Here is a 16,156-nt window from a genome sequence, read left to right on the forward strand (position 1 = left end):
AAGTAAGTAATCATGTTACCATAGATTGATTAAGCTCCGAAGTGTTTATCTTCAGCTCCACTTCCTGCACTATTTTTAAATTCTGTTTATAATAATTCTCTTTATTTTCAATAATTTATAGACTTTGTAAATTTTGAGATTTTTCGCTTCATGATCTTTGGCTTTTACAGAAATAATTAATTTATAACATCGAAATATATAACTCTAAAACACAGTACAGTCAAATGTAGTTGTTTCACTCTTTCATATGCAAATGAAACCCTTTACCACACATTGGGTACATTAACAGTCATTTTACCGGTCATTTGACTGTCATTATTGATGGAATTATCCATTAACTATTTTTTTTTTTAGCAATTTTATAAAAAAAATGTTGCAAGAGTGTTAGTGAAATCATTTTGTATGTGTTAGTTTCGGTCATACATTTCTTGTAGGGTGCTTATAACAAAAGAAATCGCTAGAATCCTTCTTATAACAAACAACATTTCCCCGCTATATTGATTTCAAAATCGTCAAAAATACCAAGAAAATAACTAAATAAACATCACTGGCCATCAGCTGGTCGAATTTATTTGTTTACGTGAAAAAATTATTGTTTTTGATAAAAATCCAATAAAATACTAACAATTATTTTATAAAATAATGAATTTTAAGCCCACAATAACATGTGAGTGTCCATACATTTACTCACAAAAAGAAATGAGCAAAAATATTTCTTTTATTTACTCTAGATACGGGTGCTGCTCCATTATTTCGGTCATTGGAGTCACAAATTTCAAATGCCATCCCATTGGATACTTGTGAATGGCGTCGTACTTTACATCGACCCACAAAACACGTACGCTTAGATGCTCAATTTCAGCCACTCAATGAAAAACTTTTGGAAAAATATAAAAAAGGTGAATGGAGTATAGTGGAACATCCGATACTGCATATTTATGTGACGGAATGTAATGTAAGTTTTAACTAACTTCTCTATGTGTAGGGATTTTAATAACTATTGTGAAAAAGGGGTTGCTTTGTGTTCATCATGATTATTATCTAATTTATTTTTATTTTTCTTAGGATTTGGATAGTTATAAGAAGACAACACATGAAGAAATCGATAATTGGTTAAAATTATTATCCAGTTATGATGTTTCCGATTGGATGATTTTATTGGTGGAAACTATAGATGTAAGAAAAACTAAAAACTTATTGCAAAGAACTACGGTTCTTGATAAAATACGTTTAGATTTTGGTGCCAAAAATGATGATCGTTGCATTTCCGTATTGAATCCAGCGAAATTCGAACAAAAATCAACCGAAAGTTTTCGTTGTCTGGTGCAGAGAATAAGGTAAGTGTTATCAGGCCATTATCGAAGTAGATTAAATCATAATGAAGTTCGATAGTCTTCGTTGCAACCAAATTGAACTTTAAAACTCGAACTCTTTTTTAGAAAATTTTCAAAAAATTCTCTTTTTTAGAAAATTTTAAAAACAATTATCTTTTTTAGAAAATTTTCAAAAAAATCTTTTTTAGACATTTTTAAAAAAATTCTCTCTTTTAAGAAAATTTTCAAAAATGTTCTCTTTTAAGACAATTTTGCAAAAATTTATTAAAAATTTTTTTCTTTTTAGAAATATTGAAAAAATTCTCTCTTTTTAGACAATTTTCGAAAATAAATTATTCAAAAAATTTTTAAAAAAGTTTTTTTTTTTTGTTAGAAAATTTAAAAAATTATCCATTTTTAGAACATTTACTTAATTTCAAAAAATTCTCTTTTTTAGAAAATTTTCAAAAAATTCTCTTTTTTTGGAAATTTTTCAAAAAATTCTCTCTTTTGAGAAAATTTTCAAAAAATTCTCTCTTTTAAGAAAATTTTCCAAAAATTTATTTAAACAATTCTATCTTTTTAGACAATTTTCGAAAAAAAAATTTTCAGAAAATTTTTAAAAAAGTTTTTTTTTTGTTAGAAAATTTAAAAAGTTATCCATTGTTAAAACATTTACTTAATTTATTTTTCTCCCTTTCCAGATTCCTTATGCTAACCAGTTATAATCGCAATATTGGCAAATACGAAGAGCTCATACGTTCGAAGCGTGAAAAACGCAATCACGACGGTTGGGATTTTCGTCAATATTTCTTTCTACAAGAAGATTTAGCTTTGGTCTTTGAAAAACTTGAACTACATACTGAAGCTCTTATACAGTACGACGAACTAGATGCCATATTTTCACAATTCATAACAAATTCCAGTTTTGGTGAAAAACAAAAATGGTTGGAATATTTTCGCCGTCCCCTAACCTCTTTTCATGGCGTGTGTCTGCGTCGTAAAGATCGTTTTGAGTGGCGAGAAAAAATTCGAAATGATGGTGTTTCTCTGCTAGAGTTTCGAAATTATCTGTTCGAAAGACAGGCGTATCTGCTGCAGCAAAGCAATGACACACCCTGTATAGCAAAGAGATTATTGGGATTTTTATTTTCTACTTTAAGAGAAGTGGAGCTGATTAAATTGGAATGTCAAGAGGGTGCCTTGGCTTGCTGGGAGTTTGTTTGTGCTCTAGAAGTGTTGCAGGTGTGTGAGCTATCTATGGAACCACAAGAAGTAACTTGTTTTCAGCATTGTGCTCCCATATGGAATTTGGCTAAAGATAAACTGTATGAATTGGGCAAACTATGTGGTTTATTGCCGGGTTGTACACCCACCTCCGCTCAACTGCATATAGTGGTGCAACTTTCAGCAGGTATAGGAGACACGCCAATGGATCAGCAACAATTTTTAAATCCTACGCCCCAGCAAAGGGATCGTTCACCAGCCCGAAGGCCTCGCAAGTCAGCACCAGAACAGCTAAAAGAGGCTTTGGGTTCCAATCAAGCCTTCCAGAAACTTTATTTAGAATTGGCTGAATTAGCTATCAGCACTTATAAGCATGTATCACGTTTAAGGTCTGCCCGTCTAGTGGGTTTGGATTTAGGTAATTTTTATTGTGCCCTTAATGAGCCGCACAAGGCAGTGGGCTTTTTTACGGATCTGTTAAGAGAACTTAAAGCAGAAAATTGGCCAGCATTATGCTCTCAGACTCTATTGGAGTTATCGAACTGTTATCGCAAAATGGGTGATGCCATGGCTTATACCAAAACCTGCAGTGCCATTTCCTGCTGTCCTGAATTAGAAACTCTAGTTAGATCTTTTTACTTTGATGAATTCTTAAAATCCCTAAAATTACTCAAATCGGCCCTTTCGGCCCAACCCTCTGTGGAAAATGCCAACTTTTGTGTGTTAGAAGATCACTTTCGCATCTTAAATATACAAGTACTGAACGATAAACCCATTATACAGGATGAATACGTTTGTGTACAATTGCAATTCGAAAGTCTATATCCTCGAGATGTGCTTGTAGATGAGATTAAATTGTCTTTTGAACGTTATGTGACACCATTGCCCACTCAACAGAATATGGTTAATGTGGGTTTAAATAAACCAATAGCAGCTAATAAGGAAAATCGTTTGAAATTTTCTTTACTTCTGGATCGTAAACAAGATACTACTCTTGCGTGTGCTTCGGTGGCCTGTGATATACCGAAACCTAAACAGCCAGTACGGCGTACTAGTAGTACTAAACGCAAACTATCACCAAGTGTTCAATCGGACTTTACAAATTTCGTAGCGGCCGAAAATATAGTCATACATCCTGGTCTCGAAGTGGTGGAGTTGAAGACTAAGGGCACACGGGTTGGTCAATGGGAATTTAAGCAGGTAAGAAAAGAGTTTCTTCAGTTCACCACAAACTATTATTTTATACAATTTATACTTTCCAGCTCTGCATACGAATGTCACAATTGGAATTTCTTTCTGAACAACTGCCTGTTAAATGTCCACCCTTTGAGATTACTACAAAACCTGCTACAGCTGTTTTAAACTTTAAGACTTTAATTGCGGGCATTGAACAACCCATACGTCTTCATGTCTCCGGTGGTAGTTTTATATTTCCACCAGATGCCAAAATAACACTAAAATGTTCCAAAAATTTACGCATACGTATGCAAAATCAAATTAAAGAAGAAGATTCCGACACCAATAAAGAGAATCCCGATGAAGATGCCACTTTTGAGAGTAATTTAAATGTACCGCTGATGAATTTTAAATCATTCGAGGAACGTGATATACCATTGGAAGTTTTAACGGATATGCCGGGACGCAAATTGACCAAACACCTAGAACATCACATTTCATTGAGTTGCCCCTGGTCACGCAATGAACTACAGATACCCATTGAATTCCAACCGGCCATAGAGGCCTCATGTCACTTGCATACCTGTGGTACGCAAAAGTTTTTGCAAGTGATTGTTCGGGGTTTAGAGGCGCATCTGTACTTGACCGAGGCACGGGTGCGTTGTGATGTGCCAGGTGTACGTTTGATCGATTTGAATCCTCCAACACAACAGAGAATTGTGTGTAATCTTTATAATTATTTTAAAAAATTATCACTTATTTTCATTGCAAAATAATGACTTTATTTAATGATTTATCTCTTATTTTCTTTAACTCAAGGAAATCTATAAATCTCTGACGGTTTATTTCCTATACGAAATCCAAGTGGAACCCTTAAATGCTGAAGTTGAATTTCCTGTCATCAAAGTGCATTTTGTTACCAAATACTCTAGCGTGGAGAAACCCTATTTACTGCGTAATTTTGGCTGTGCCTTTGATTTGGTGGATTATGTGACTTTGTTTAAGGTTCAGGCACAACTGGAACCGAATGAGTTGTGTCGTCTAAAGTCTGTGTGCAATTTAAATATAAAAATCACTAAAATCCATGAAAATCCCTTTGTTGATCTAATGTATGAAGTGTTGACAGATCAAAATTCTTGGGCTGTTTGTGGTCGTTCATCAGGTAGTGCTATTAAGTTAAAAATTTCCATTTTATTTATTAAACCATTTCCTTTCCTTTATTTCAGGTGTCATTTCCATGAAAGAGGTTGAAAGTCATTCCATTAGTTTGGACGTCATGCCCCTCTGTACCGGTTTCTTACCTATGCCTAGCATACGTTTATCAAAATATACCGCTGGCGGTAAAAATAAAACCGATACTCACTCCAAAGTTCATCCGTTTCCACCCGGCCAGTTATATAATTCTACAAAATCAATGCAAATACATGTTATTGCTACCGCGGTCGAACAATAATTAGATTTTTTTAATTATTATTTTTTTTCTATTTTTATTATAATAATTAATAATTATAAGGTGAATTTATTTATTTAATTCTACTTTTTTTTATTTAGACAAAAAGTATTATTGTTAATCATTTACATATACAAAAATAAACATATATTAGAGGTCATTATAAATAAATTATATAAATATATAACGAACTATAGAAATAATAATGTTAATTTTTAACAGGAATTTTGTTAATATTAAGATACTATAAAGATGCATTAAAAAATTGTATGTGACAATGCTGCAGTACCAATCAGATCATAACTTTGTTGAATGCCGACTCTTGGTAATATATAGTCAACTAAAAGCCGTTCAAATCATCTAAAGTTCCATAGAAGCTCCCAATATCAGCTCAATTTCCCTGAAGAAAAGTAACACACTTTTTAGTTCATTTTTCGGCACTTACGCGATTGTGTGAAGAAAATTTCCTTTGATCTGTAATACGTCTTCAATTTCAACACTTTTTCGGATACACGTCAGTTCAAGTGGTTACATTAGGACGATAAATCTCAGAGGAATCAGTAGTCTTCATGTTGGTAAAAGGTATGAAATATCAACTCAAATTCTAAAAAAGGGTTCTAATTCAAGTCTAGTTCAGTTCAAGTTAATAATTCTTGTTTAGTTCAACTTCAGTTCTAGATCAGTTCAAGTATAGTTCTAGTTCAGTTATAGTTCAGATCTAGTTTAGTTCTAGTTCAGTTCTAGTACAGTTCTAGTTCAGTCCTAGTTCAGTCCTAGTTCAGTTCTAGATCAGTTCAAGTATAGTTCAAGTATAGTTCTAGTCCAGTTCTAGTTCAGTTCTAGTTCAGTTCTAGTTCAGTTCTAGTTCAGTTCAGTTCTAGTTCAGTTCTAGTTCAGTTCTAGTTCAGTTCTAGTTCAGCTCTAGTTCAGTTCTAGTTCAGTTCTAGTTCAGTTCTAGTTCAGTTCTAGTTCAGTTCTAGTTCAGTTCTAGTTCAGTTCTAGTTCATTTCTAGTTCAGTTCTAGTTTAGTTCTAGTTCAGTTCTAATTCAGATCTAGATCAGTTCTAATTCAGATCTAGTTCAGTTCCATGTTTTAATTACATACATATACATATCAGAAAAAAATCAAATCATAGTTGTGTTTTAATAATTAGGTTTTTGTTTATTTTCTTCTACATTTTCTAAACAAAAGATGAGTTCTAAAAAAATAACTAACATTGGTTATAAATTCGTAAAATAAACGACTTCAAAAAACACTGCAACAAAAAATTAAATAAATAGAAACTTAAGAAAATTTCACATTACTCAAATATTATACAAAATAGTGTGATCTTGGTAAAATACAAAAAAAAAAAAAAAAAAATAATCATCAAATGATGGCCATTTTTTAAATATACACATATTTCATCAATTATTTGAAAAGTGTGAAATAAAACCTTTAAAAATATACTACAAATATCAATGTACAACATGTTTGGCAGTATTGAACAATTTTATAAACAACATATTTCTTCATATTTTTTACTTGCACACTAATCTCTAAAAATCCATATTATTTTTCACTTTTCAGTTGTTCTAATAATTTCCCCATATTGTCATAATCTAAACGATAAAGACGCCATTCTTCTGTTTCGCTTAAATCGCTAGCACCCATTTTCTTATAGAATTTCGTGGCAGGATTATGCGCTAAAACATGAAAATCCAAACGTTTACATTTAAATTCATTAGCTTTTGCTGCAACTTCCGAAAATATGCGCGCACCGGCACCAATGCCACGATATTTGGGACGTACATAAATGTCTTCTAAGAAATATGATCTACCTTGCCAGGTGGAGTAGGAGAAGAAACAGATGGCATATCCGATAATGGTGCTAGAAATAAAAACAATATTTTGATTAAATCTCAAGTTTACATCATTTCCAACTATTATATTGAAATATTATATACTATGTACTTGTACATTTTTATGTGAGACTTACGGTTGATTTTCTTCAATTAATTCCAAAACATAAATGTGACAACATTCCCGATTACCATTGAGACCAGAATCCCGTATAAGATCTATAAGAAATAATTAATATGTTTATGTGCATTCGAGTTGTTTTATATTTTTACGAAATATTTTGTGGAAATTGTAGGAATTTCAATAAGTTCAGCTATAGTTCTAGTTAAGCTCTAGTTCTAGTTCAGTTCTATTTCAGATCTAGTTCAGTTATAGTTCATTTCTGGTTCAGTTTTAGTTCATTTCAAGTTTAGTTTTTGTTCCAGTTTAGTTCTAATTCAGTTTTAGTTCAATTTCAGTTTAATTTTAGAACAGTTTTAATTTACATAGTTCAGTTCTAGTTCAGGTTAGATCAACTTTAGTTTCAGTTCTGGTTCAGCCATAGTTCAATAGTTCTCGTTCAGTTCTAGTTCAATTCTAGCTTAATTTTAGTTATTGCTCAGTTCTAGTCCAGTTCTAGTTCAGTTCTAGTTCAGTTCTAGTTCAGTTTCTAGTTCAGTTTCTAGTTCAGTTCTAGTTCAGTTCTAGTTCAGTAGTTCAGTCTAGTTCAGTTCTAGTTCAGTTCTAGTTCAGTTCTAGTTCAGTTCTAGTTCAGTTCTAGTTCAGTTCTAGTTCAGTTCTAGTTCAGTTCTAGTTCAGTTCTAGTTCAGTTCTAGTTCAGTTCTAGTTCTAGTTCAGTTCTAGTTCAGTTCTAGTTCAGTTCTAGTTCAGTTCTAGTTCAGTTCTAGTTCAGTTCTAGTTCAGTTCTAGTTCAGTTCTAGTTCAGTTCTAGTTCAGTTCGAGTCAGTTCTAGTTCAGTTCTAGTTCAGTTCTAGTTCAGTTCTAGTTCAGTTCTAGTTCAGTTCTAGTTCAGTTCTAGTTCAGTTCTAGTTCAGTCTAGTTCAGTTCTAGTTCAGTTCTAGTTCAGTTCTAGTTCAGTTCTAGTTCTGTTATAGTTTAGTTCTAGCTTAGTTCTATTTCAGTTCTAGTTCAGTTCTAATTCAGTTCTAGTTCAGTTCTAGTTCAGTTCTAGTTCAATTCTAGTTCAGTTCTAGTTCAGTTCTAGTTCAGTTCTAGTTCAGTTCTAGTTTAGTTCTAGTTCAGTTCTAGTTCGGTTCTAGTTCAGTTCTAGTTCAGTTCTAGTTCAGTTCTAGTTCAGTTCTAGTTCAGTTCTAGTTCAGTTCTAGTTCAGTTCTTGTTCAGTTCTAGTTTACTTCTAGTTCAGTTCTAGTGCAGTTCTAGTTCAGTTCAGTTCTAGTTCTGTTTCTAGTTCAGTTCTTGTTCAGTTCTAGTTTACTTCTAGTTCAGTTCTAGTGCAGTTCTAGTTCAGTTCAGTTCTAGTTCAGTTCTAGTTCAGTTCTAGTTCAGTTCTAGTTCAGTTCTAGTTCAGTTCTAGTTCAGTTCTAGTTCTAGTTCAGTTCTAGTTTAGTTCTAGTTCAGTTCTAGTTCGGTTCTAGTTCTAGTTCAGTTCTAGTTCAGTTCTAGTTCAGTTCTAGTTCAGTTCTAGTTCAGTTCTAGTTCAGTTCTAGTTCAGTTCTAGTTCAGTTCTAGTTCAGTTCTAGTTCAGTTCTAGTTCAGTTCTAGTTCAGTTCTAGTTCAGTTCTTGTTCAGTTCTAGTTTACTTCTAGTTCAGTTCTAGTGCAGTTCTAGTTCAGTTCTAGTTCAGTTCTAGTTCAGTTCTAGTTCAGTTCTAGTTCAGTTCTAGTTCAGTTCTAGTTCAGTTCTAGTTCAGTTCTAGTTTAGTTCTAGTTCAGTTCTAGTTCGGTTCTAGTTCTAGTTCAGTTCTAGTTCAGTTCTAGTTCAGTTCTAGTTCAGTTCTAGTTCAGTTCTAGTTCAGTTCTAGTTCAGTTCTTGTTCAGTTCTAGTTTACTTCTAGTTCAGTTCTAGTGCAGTTCTAGTTCAGTTCAGTTCAGTTCTAGTTCAGTTCTAGTGCAGTTCTAGTTTAATTTAGTTCAGTTCTAGTTCAGTTTTAGTTCAGTTCTAGTTCAGTTCTAGTGCAGTTCTAGTTTAGTTCTAGTTCAGTTCTAGTTCAGTTCTAGTTCAGTTCTAGTTCAGTTCTAGTTCAGTTCTAGTTCAGTTCTAGTTCAGTTCTAGTTCAGGTCTAGTTCAGTGCTAGTTCTAGTTCAGTGCTAGTTCAGTTGTAGTGCAGTTCTAGTTCTAGTTTAGTTCTAGTTCGGTTCTAGTTCTAGTTCAGTTCTAGTTCAGTTTTAGTTCAGTTCTAGTTCAGTTCTAGTGCAGTTCTAGTTTAGTTTAGTTCAGTTTTAGTTCCGTTCTAGTTCAGTTCAAGTTCAGTTCAAGTTCAGTTCTAGTTCAGTTCTGGTTCAGTTCTAGTTCAGTTCTAGTTCAGGTCTAGTTCAGTGTTAGTTCAGTTCTAGTTCAGTGCTAGTTCAGTTGTAGTGCAGTTCTAGTTTAGTTCTAGTTCAGTTCTAGTTCAGTTCTAGTTCAATTCTAGTTCAGTTCTAGTTCAGTTCTAGTTCAGTTCTAGTTCAGTTCTAGTTCAGTTCTAGTTCAGTTCTAGTTCAGTTCTAGTTCAGTTCTAGTTCAGTTCTAGTTCAGTTCTAGTTCAGTTCTAGTTCAGTTCTAGTTCAGTTCTAGTTCAGTTCTAGTTCAGTTCTAGTTCAGTTCTTGTTCAGTTCTAGTTTACTTCTAGTTCAGTTCTAGTGCAGTTCTAGTTCAGTTCAGTTCTAGTTCTGTTTCTAGTTCAGTTCTATTTCAGTTTCCAGTCAGTTGTATAAGATTCTTCAAATACGTTTCAATAAAGAATAAAAAAATATTGGGAAAGTTACTTTGCAGGGGAATGGTCCAAACCGATTTTAAAATATTTTTTATACTCTCCTATATAACACTTTTACAGCTAAATATTACTATTTTCATGACCTACAATTTATTATAAAATAATTTAGCAAATTCACTTTCTTTGTAGGGTATAAAAAGTACACATTTACCAACTATAAACATCTTAATTGTTTTGTTTATTTTGTTATCTTAGTTTGTTTATAACTTACCTTCTTCGGTTAGATTTGATTTGCCTATGCCATCATGCAAATTAGCCAATTCCTATATACGAACAAGTATTTATTTAAATATCAGCTATGTAATACCATTCATTATATTTACGATATATAGTATATATCACTATGTAATATTTTTCTATTACCTGTATCATATCTTTGACAATTTTTATATCTTTTATTTCAGCTTTACGAAAATTTAATTGTTTTTTTGTTGTCATATTTATTTCCTTGTTTATTGATTATTATTGTTTTTAATAAACACTTTTCACCAAATCTGAGTAACAACTAATTGGCCTTGTTGAAGTTCTGCGGAAATTTTCCTAAAAGAACGCACTAATAAAAAGCAATTGCACTTATCATTACGTTTAAATTGGCGGTGTATAGAAAGAAAGCACAGTGATGGGACTGGGGTAAAAATTCGCTAATATTATACGCAGCAAAAGTACTATTATATTAGTACTATTGTGATAGTTAGAAACTTTTTAGTTCTACGAAATTAAGAAAATAACATTTTGAAAATCTTATTGAAAATGTGTCTATTTTTTACTCATAAAATTAAACAAAAAATATTTTGTTCAACATTTTTTGAAATTTTATCTAATTACTTTAAATTTTTGGTACATTTAATATTGTATTTTTGTACCAAATTAAAAATGGCAAACCCATCACAGCTATTAAACTAATACTACTTAGTTGCCAAGTTGTTTCGTACGCGAACATTACAATAACTCAACTGAGCAAATCGGAGGGATTGATTAAAACATATCGCTCATTTACTACATAACCTAATATATGTAGATAATTCTTTCGATTCTTTTGTATAGTACATTTTCAGAGAATTCCTTTTTATAGAAAACTTTCGAAAAATTTATTATTTTTTATTATTTTAATCTATTTTTTTATTGAAAATTATCGAGAAAATTCTCTTTTTATAGGCAATTGTCGAGAAAATTCTCTTTTTGTGGAAAATTTTCGAGAAAACTCTTTTTTTTTGTAGTTCAGTTCATTTTCATTTCTATTTCAGTTCTAGTTGTAGTTAAGATTTAGTTCAGTTCTAGTTCAGTTTTAGTTCAGTTATAGGTCACTTATAGTTCAATTTTAATCTCTTTTTCATAGACAATTTTCAAGAAAATTTTCTTTTTATGGACAATTTTCGAGACAATTTTCTTTTTTGTTGTTAAGTTCATTTTCATTTCTATTTCAGTTCTAGTTGTAGTTAAGATTTAGTTCAGTTCTAGTTCAGTTATAGTGCAGTTCTAGTTCAGTTCTAGTTCAGTTCCAGTTCAGTTCTAGTTCAGTTCCAGTTCTAGTTCAGTTCTAGTTCAGTTCTAGTTCAGTTCTAGTTCAGTTCTAGTTCAGTTCAAGTTCAGTTCTAGTTCAGTTCTAGTTCAGTTCTAGTTCAGTTCTAGTTCAGTTCTAGTTCAGTTCTAGTTCATTCTAGTTCAGTTCTAGTTCAGTTCTAGTTCAGTTCAGTTCAGTTCTAGTTCAGTTCTAGTTCAGTTCTAGTTCAGTTCTAGTTCAGTTCTAGTTCAGTTCTAGTTCAGTTCTAGTTCAGTTCAGTTTCTAGTTCAGTTCTAGTTCAGTTCTAGTTCAGTTCTAGTTCAGTTCTAGTTCAGTTCTAGTTCAGTTTAGTTCAGTTCTAGTTCAGTTCTAGTTCAGTTCTAGTTCAGTTCTAGTTCAGTTCTAGTTCAGTTCTAGTTCAGTTCTAGTTCAGTTCTAGTTCAGTTCTAGTTCAGTTCTAGTTCAGTTCTAGTTCAGTTCTAGTTCAGTTCTAGCTCATTCTAGTTAAGTTCTAGTTCAGTTTAGTTCTAGTTTAGTACTAGTTCAGTTCTAGTTCAGTTCTAGTTCAGTTCTAGTTCAGTTCTAGTTCAGTTCTAGTTCAGTTCTAGTTCAGTTCTAGTTCAGTTCTAGTTCTAGTTCAGTTCGTTCAGTTCTAGTTCAGTTCTAGTTCAGTTCTAGTTCAGTTCTAGTTCAGTTCTAGTTCAGTTCTAGTCAGTTCTAGTTCAGTTCTAGTTCAGTTCTAGTTCAGTTCTAGTTCAGTTCTAGTTCAGTTCTAGTTCAGTTCTAGTTCAGTTCTAGTTCAGTTCTAGTTCAGTTCTAGTTCTAGTTCAGTTCTAGTTCTAGTTCAGTTCTAGTTCAGTTCTAGTTCAGTTCTAGTTCAGTTCTAGTTCAGTTCTAGTTCAGTTCTAGTTCAGTTCTAGTTCAGTTCTAGTTCAGTTCTAGTTCAGTTCTAGTTCAGTTCTAGTTCAGTTCTAGTTCAGTTCTAGTTCAGTTCTAGTTCAGTTCTAGTTCAGTTCTAGTTCAGTTCTAGTTCAGTTCTAGTTCAGTTCTAGTTCAGTTCTAGTTCAGTTCTAGTTCAGTTTAGTTCAGTTCTAGTTCAGTTCTAGTTCAGTTCTAGTTCAGTTCTAGTTCAGTTCTAGTTCAGTTCTAGTTCAGTTCTAGTTCAGTTCTAGTTCAGTTCTAGTTCAGTTCTAGTTCAGTTCTAGTTCAGTTCTAGTTCAGTTCTAGTTCAGTTCTAGTTCAGTTCTAGTTCAGTTCTAGTTCAGTTCTAGTTCAGTTCTAGTTCAGTTCTAGTTCAGTTCTAGTTCAGTTCTAGTTCAGTTCTAGTTCAGTTCTAGTTCAGTTCTAGTTCAGTTCTAGTTCAGTTCTAGTTCAGTTCTAGTTCAGTTCTAGTTCAGTTCTAGTTCAGTTCTAGTTCAGTTCTAGTTCAGTTCTAGTTCAGTTCTAGTTCAGTTCTAGTTCAGTTCTAGTTCAGTTCTAGTTCAGTTCTAGTTCAGTTCTAGTTCAGTTCTAGTTCAGTTCTAGTTCAGTTCTAGTTCAGTTCTAGTTCAGTTCTAGTTCAGTTCTAGTTCAGTTCTAGTTCAGTTCTAGTTCAGTTCTAGCTTTTCGTTAGTTCAGTTCAGTTTAGTTCTAGTTAGTACTAGTTCAGTTCTAGTTCAGTTCTAGTTCAGTTCTAGTTCAGTTCTAGTTCTAGTTCAGTTCTAGTTCAGTTGTTCAGTTCTAGTTCAGTTCTAGTTCAGTTTGTTCAGTTCTAGTTCAGTTCTAGTTCAGTTCTAGTCGAGTTCTAGTTCAGTTCTAGTTCAGTTCTAGTTCAGTTCTAGTTCAGTTCTAGTTCAGTTCTAGTTCAGTTCTAGTTCAGTTCTAGTTCAGTTCTAGTTCAGTTCTAGTTCAGTTCTAGTTCAGTTTCTAGTTCCCAGTTCTAGTTCCGTTCTAGTTCAGTTCTAGTTCAGTTTCTAAGTTCGAGTTCTAGTTCAGTTCTAGTTCAGGTTCTAGTTCAGTTCTAAGTTCAGTTCTAGTTCAGTTCTAGTTTCCGTTCTAGTTCAGTTTCTTAGCTTCAGTTCTAGTTCAGTTTTCTAGTCAGTTCTAGTTCAGTAGTTCAGTTTCTAGTTCAGTTCTAGTCGTTCTAGTTTCCTTATAGTTCAGTTTCTCGTTCAGGTTCTAGTTCAGTTCTAAGTTCAGTTATAGTTCAGTTTAGTTACAGTTATAGTTCGTTCTAGTTCAGTTATGTTCAGTTCTAGTAGTTCTAGTATCTCTAGTTCAGTTCTAGTTCAGTTCTAGTTCAGTTCTAGTTCAGTTCTAGTCAGTTGTCAGTTCTAGTTCAGTTCTAGTTCAGTTCTACTTCAGTTCTAGGTTCAGTTCTAGTTCATTTTAGTTCAGTTCTAGTTACGTTCCAGGTTGAGTTTAGTTAGTTCTAGTCAGTTCTAGCTTCAGTTCTAGTTCAGTTCTAGTCAGTCTAGTTCAGTAGTTCTTTCTAGTTCAGTTTAGTTCAGTTCTAGTTCAGTAGTTCAGTTCTAGTTCAGTTCTAGTTCAGTTCTAGTTCAGTTCTAGTTCAGTTCTAGTTCAGTTCTAGTTCAGTTCTAGTTCAGTCTTAGGTTAGGTTAGTTCAGTTCTAGTTCAGTCTTAGGTTAGGTTAGTTCAGTTCTAGTTCTGTTCTAATTAAGTTTTAGTAAAGCTCTAAATCAGTTCTAGTTCAGTTTTCTCTTTTTTGAAAACTTTTGGATTTTTTTAATTGAACTGAAAAGTAATTCTAAAAGTTAAAAAAACGGTTTAATTTAAATATTTTATGACTCTTTTCTTTAAAAATACAATACTAATTACAGTTACAAATGCTTATTTTAATACAAAAAATATATATATTTCCCGATATTATTCCTTTTTCAATTCCTCCACCAAATTCTTAATATCTTTCTCTTGTAAACGATAAAAATGCCATTCTTCTGCTTCCGTTAAATCGGTGGCACCTAATTTCTTATAGAATTTTGAAGCTGGATTCCAAGATAAAACATGAAAATCAACACGTTTACAGTTGAATTCATTAGCTTTAGCGGCAACTTCTTTAAACATGCGAGCACCAGCTCCAATGCCACGATAAGCTGGACGTACATAAATATCTTCCAGGAAATACGATTTACCTTGCCAAGTGGAGTAGTTGAAAAAGCATATGGCATATCCAATAACGGTGCTGAAAATATAAATATAAGTGAGCATTATTTGTTAAACAAAAATTTTAAGATTTTAAAATTTTGACACGATATTGAACAATTATAATTGGACATTTTCAAATTCCATAAGACCTCTTTTTTAATTATTTCTAGTAGTATATTTCCATTCTTTCCTTTTTTAAATTTTCTCATTTTTTTTTTTTTTTTTTGAAAATGCTGCCTATCTTAAGTAGTCTGACTGTGTTGTATTGATCAAAATCTACGTACAATTATTTGTATTTGTAAAATGTCTCTCCTTATCGTAACTTGTTTACCAAGCATACAAACAAGTTCAATGTTAAAATCAATAAAATATTTTCTGTAAGAGTGTCTTTATTAACAAATTTTGTTTTTCTAAACAAATATTTGAGATATTTATGGAAATTATAAAATTTTAAATGATTTATTAAATATTTGTTCAATGTATATAAATACCTATTTGTACTGAATATTTACACTTTGTGACAATATACTTACGTTTTCTCCTGTTCAACTAAATCCAAAACGTAAATATGGCAATATTCTTGACCACCATCAAGGCCAGAGTCGCGTATTAGATCTAGAGAAAAAATATGTTTTAAAAGGTTATTTTTCGCAGAAAAATCTTTGGTAGAAAATGTTGAAATTTGTTTAAAGAACATTTTCGAAGAAATTTTTTAAAGAAAATTTTGGAGAAATTACTCTTTTTACAGAAAATTTTGAAGAAATTTCTTTATTTATAGAAAATTTTCGAGAAAATTCTTTTCTTATAGAATTTACGATAAAAAATTTTTAAGAAAATTTTCGATAAAAACTGTTTTTTAAAAAAAAAAAAACTTTGAGATAATTCCCATTTTATAAAAAATTTTCGAAAAAATTTCCAGATACAATTTTTTTAGAAAAAAATTATTGTTCTAAAAATTTAAAAAATTTCTTTAAAAATTATTACCCACCTTGCTCCGTCAACTGGGGACCATCACTCATTTTCTCAAAATCAGCCAATTCCTGTAATAAAATTGTAAATTAATACAATAATTTCTTTCAGTGTATCCTCATATAACTAATCAGCTGTTTTAACGACATGCCGCTGTTTCTGACAAGCACATACAGTTCTTATTAGAACATTTTCTATTAAACAGTGATTTTAATGAATTTATATTATTTCTTACCTGTATCATTTCTTTTACATCTTTTATATCTTTTACTTGAGCTTTGCGAAAATTAAATTGTTTTTTTGTTGCCATGTTTTCCATAAAAAATTTAAATAAAACACCTGGTATTTGTAAATGCGAATGTACTTCAACTAATTTAGTGTAAGAAATACTCTTCCATACAATTTACTAGCGAAGAATTAACTAACGCAAAACTAAAATCTTATTCTCACTCTCTTATCAAATTGTTTTTGTTCTGTGTGATTTTCAATGTGATTAATTTTGTTGTTCTCTTAGTTTTAAAACTTTGCACTTTTATAAGAGAAAATTAGCAATAAAAGATAATTCAAATATAGTTGACTATTTGATGCCCTAACTAACTAA

The 16,156-nt window shown here is 31.9% G+C and overlaps 3 protein-coding genes across 4 annotated transcripts; 1 reads left to right on the forward strand and 2 right to left on the reverse strand.

The window, feature by feature from the left end:
* Window positions 1-526: 526 nt before the first annotated feature.
* On the forward strand, window positions 527-5,340 carry LOC119607789 (trafficking protein particle complex subunit 10). The gene is made up of 7 exons (XM_037961900.1): window positions 527-667; window positions 732-955; window positions 1,066-1,337; window positions 2,018-3,740; window positions 3,803-4,435; window positions 4,536-4,878; window positions 4,943-5,340. The coding sequence occupies exons 1-7, from the start codon at window positions 643-645 to the stop codon at window positions 5,167-5,169; spliced, it is 3,447 nt and encodes a 1,148-aa protein (XP_037817828.1). The 5' UTR covers window positions 527-642; the 3' UTR covers window positions 5,170-5,340.
* Window positions 5,341-6,485: 1,145 nt separating this feature from the next.
* On the reverse strand, window positions 6,486-10,551 carry LOC119607788 (thialysine N-epsilon-acetyltransferase-like). The gene is made up of 4 exons (XM_037961899.1): window positions 10,305-10,551; window positions 10,153-10,204; window positions 7,146-7,227; window positions 6,486-7,037 (listed from the first exon to the last, which is right to left on the reverse strand). The coding sequence occupies exons 1-4, from the start codon at window positions 10,377-10,379 to the stop codon at window positions 6,719-6,721; spliced, it is 528 nt and encodes a 175-aa protein (XP_037817827.1). The 5' UTR covers window positions 10,380-10,551; the 3' UTR covers window positions 6,486-6,718.
* A 3,667-nt stretch (window positions 10,552-14,218) lies between these two features.
* On the reverse strand, window positions 14,219-16,032 carry LOC119607790 (thialysine N-epsilon-acetyltransferase-like). Of its 2 annotated transcripts, XM_037961902.1 has the most exons (5): window positions 15,956-16,032; window positions 15,791-15,925; window positions 15,575-15,626; window positions 15,120-15,201; window positions 14,219-14,623 (listed from the first exon to the last, which is right to left on the reverse strand). In XM_037961902.1, the coding sequence occupies exons 2-5, from the start codon at window positions 15,872-15,874 to the stop codon at window positions 14,308-14,310; spliced, it is 534 nt and encodes a 177-aa protein (XP_037817830.1). In that variant the 5' UTR covers window positions 15,875-15,925; window positions 15,956-16,032; the 3' UTR covers window positions 14,219-14,307. The 2 variants fall into 2 exon arrangements, with proteins under 2 accessions (XP_037817830.1, XP_037817829.1); XM_037961901.1 differs by having other exon boundaries at window positions 15,791-15,957.
* Window positions 16,033-16,156: the final 124 nt, after the last annotated feature.

This window comes from Lucilia sericata, unplaced genomic scaffold, assembly GCF_015586225.1.
Source record: "Lucilia sericata isolate MDLA Ls3-8-SP2 unplaced genomic scaffold, ASM1558622v1 Contig000749F_arrow, whole genome shotgun sequence".
Taxonomy (NCBI): Eukaryota; Metazoa; Arthropoda; class Insecta; order Diptera; family Calliphoridae; genus Lucilia; species Lucilia sericata.

Coding starts and splice junctions, on each gene's coding strand:
- LOC119607790 (XM_037961902.1), bottom strand. CDS start 15,874: ATGGAAAACATGGCAACAAAAAAACAATTTAATTTTCGCAAAGCTCAA. Junction 15,627..15,790: donor ATGTAAAAGAAATGATACAG/GTAAGAAATAAT, acceptor ATTTTATTACAG/GAATTGGCTGATTTTGAGAA. Junction 14,624..15,119: donor TTAGTTGAACAGGAGAAAAC/GTAAGTATATTG, acceptor TTATATTTTCAG/CACCGTTATTGGATATGCCA.
- LOC119607788 (XM_037961899.1), bottom strand. CDS start 10,379: ATGACAACAAAAAAACAATTAAATTTTCGTAAAGCTGAAATAAAAGAT. Junction 10,205..10,304: donor TTGTCAAAGATATGATACAG/GTAATAGAAAAA, acceptor GTTCGTATATAG/GAATTGGCTAATTTGCATGA. Junction 7,038..7,145: donor TTAATTGAAGAAAATCAACC/GTAAGTCTCACA, acceptor TTTTATTTCTAG/CACCATTATCGGATATGCCA.
- LOC119607789 (XM_037961900.1), top strand. CDS start 643: ATGAATTTTAAGCCCACAATAACAT. Junction 1,338..2,017: donor TGTCTGGTGCAGAGAATAAG/GTAAGTGTTATC, acceptor CTCCCTTTCCAG/ATTCCTTATGCTAACCAGTT. Junction 3,741..3,802: donor GTCAATGGGAATTTAAGCAG/GTAAGAAAAGAG, acceptor TATACTTTCCAG/CTCTGCATACGAATGTCACA.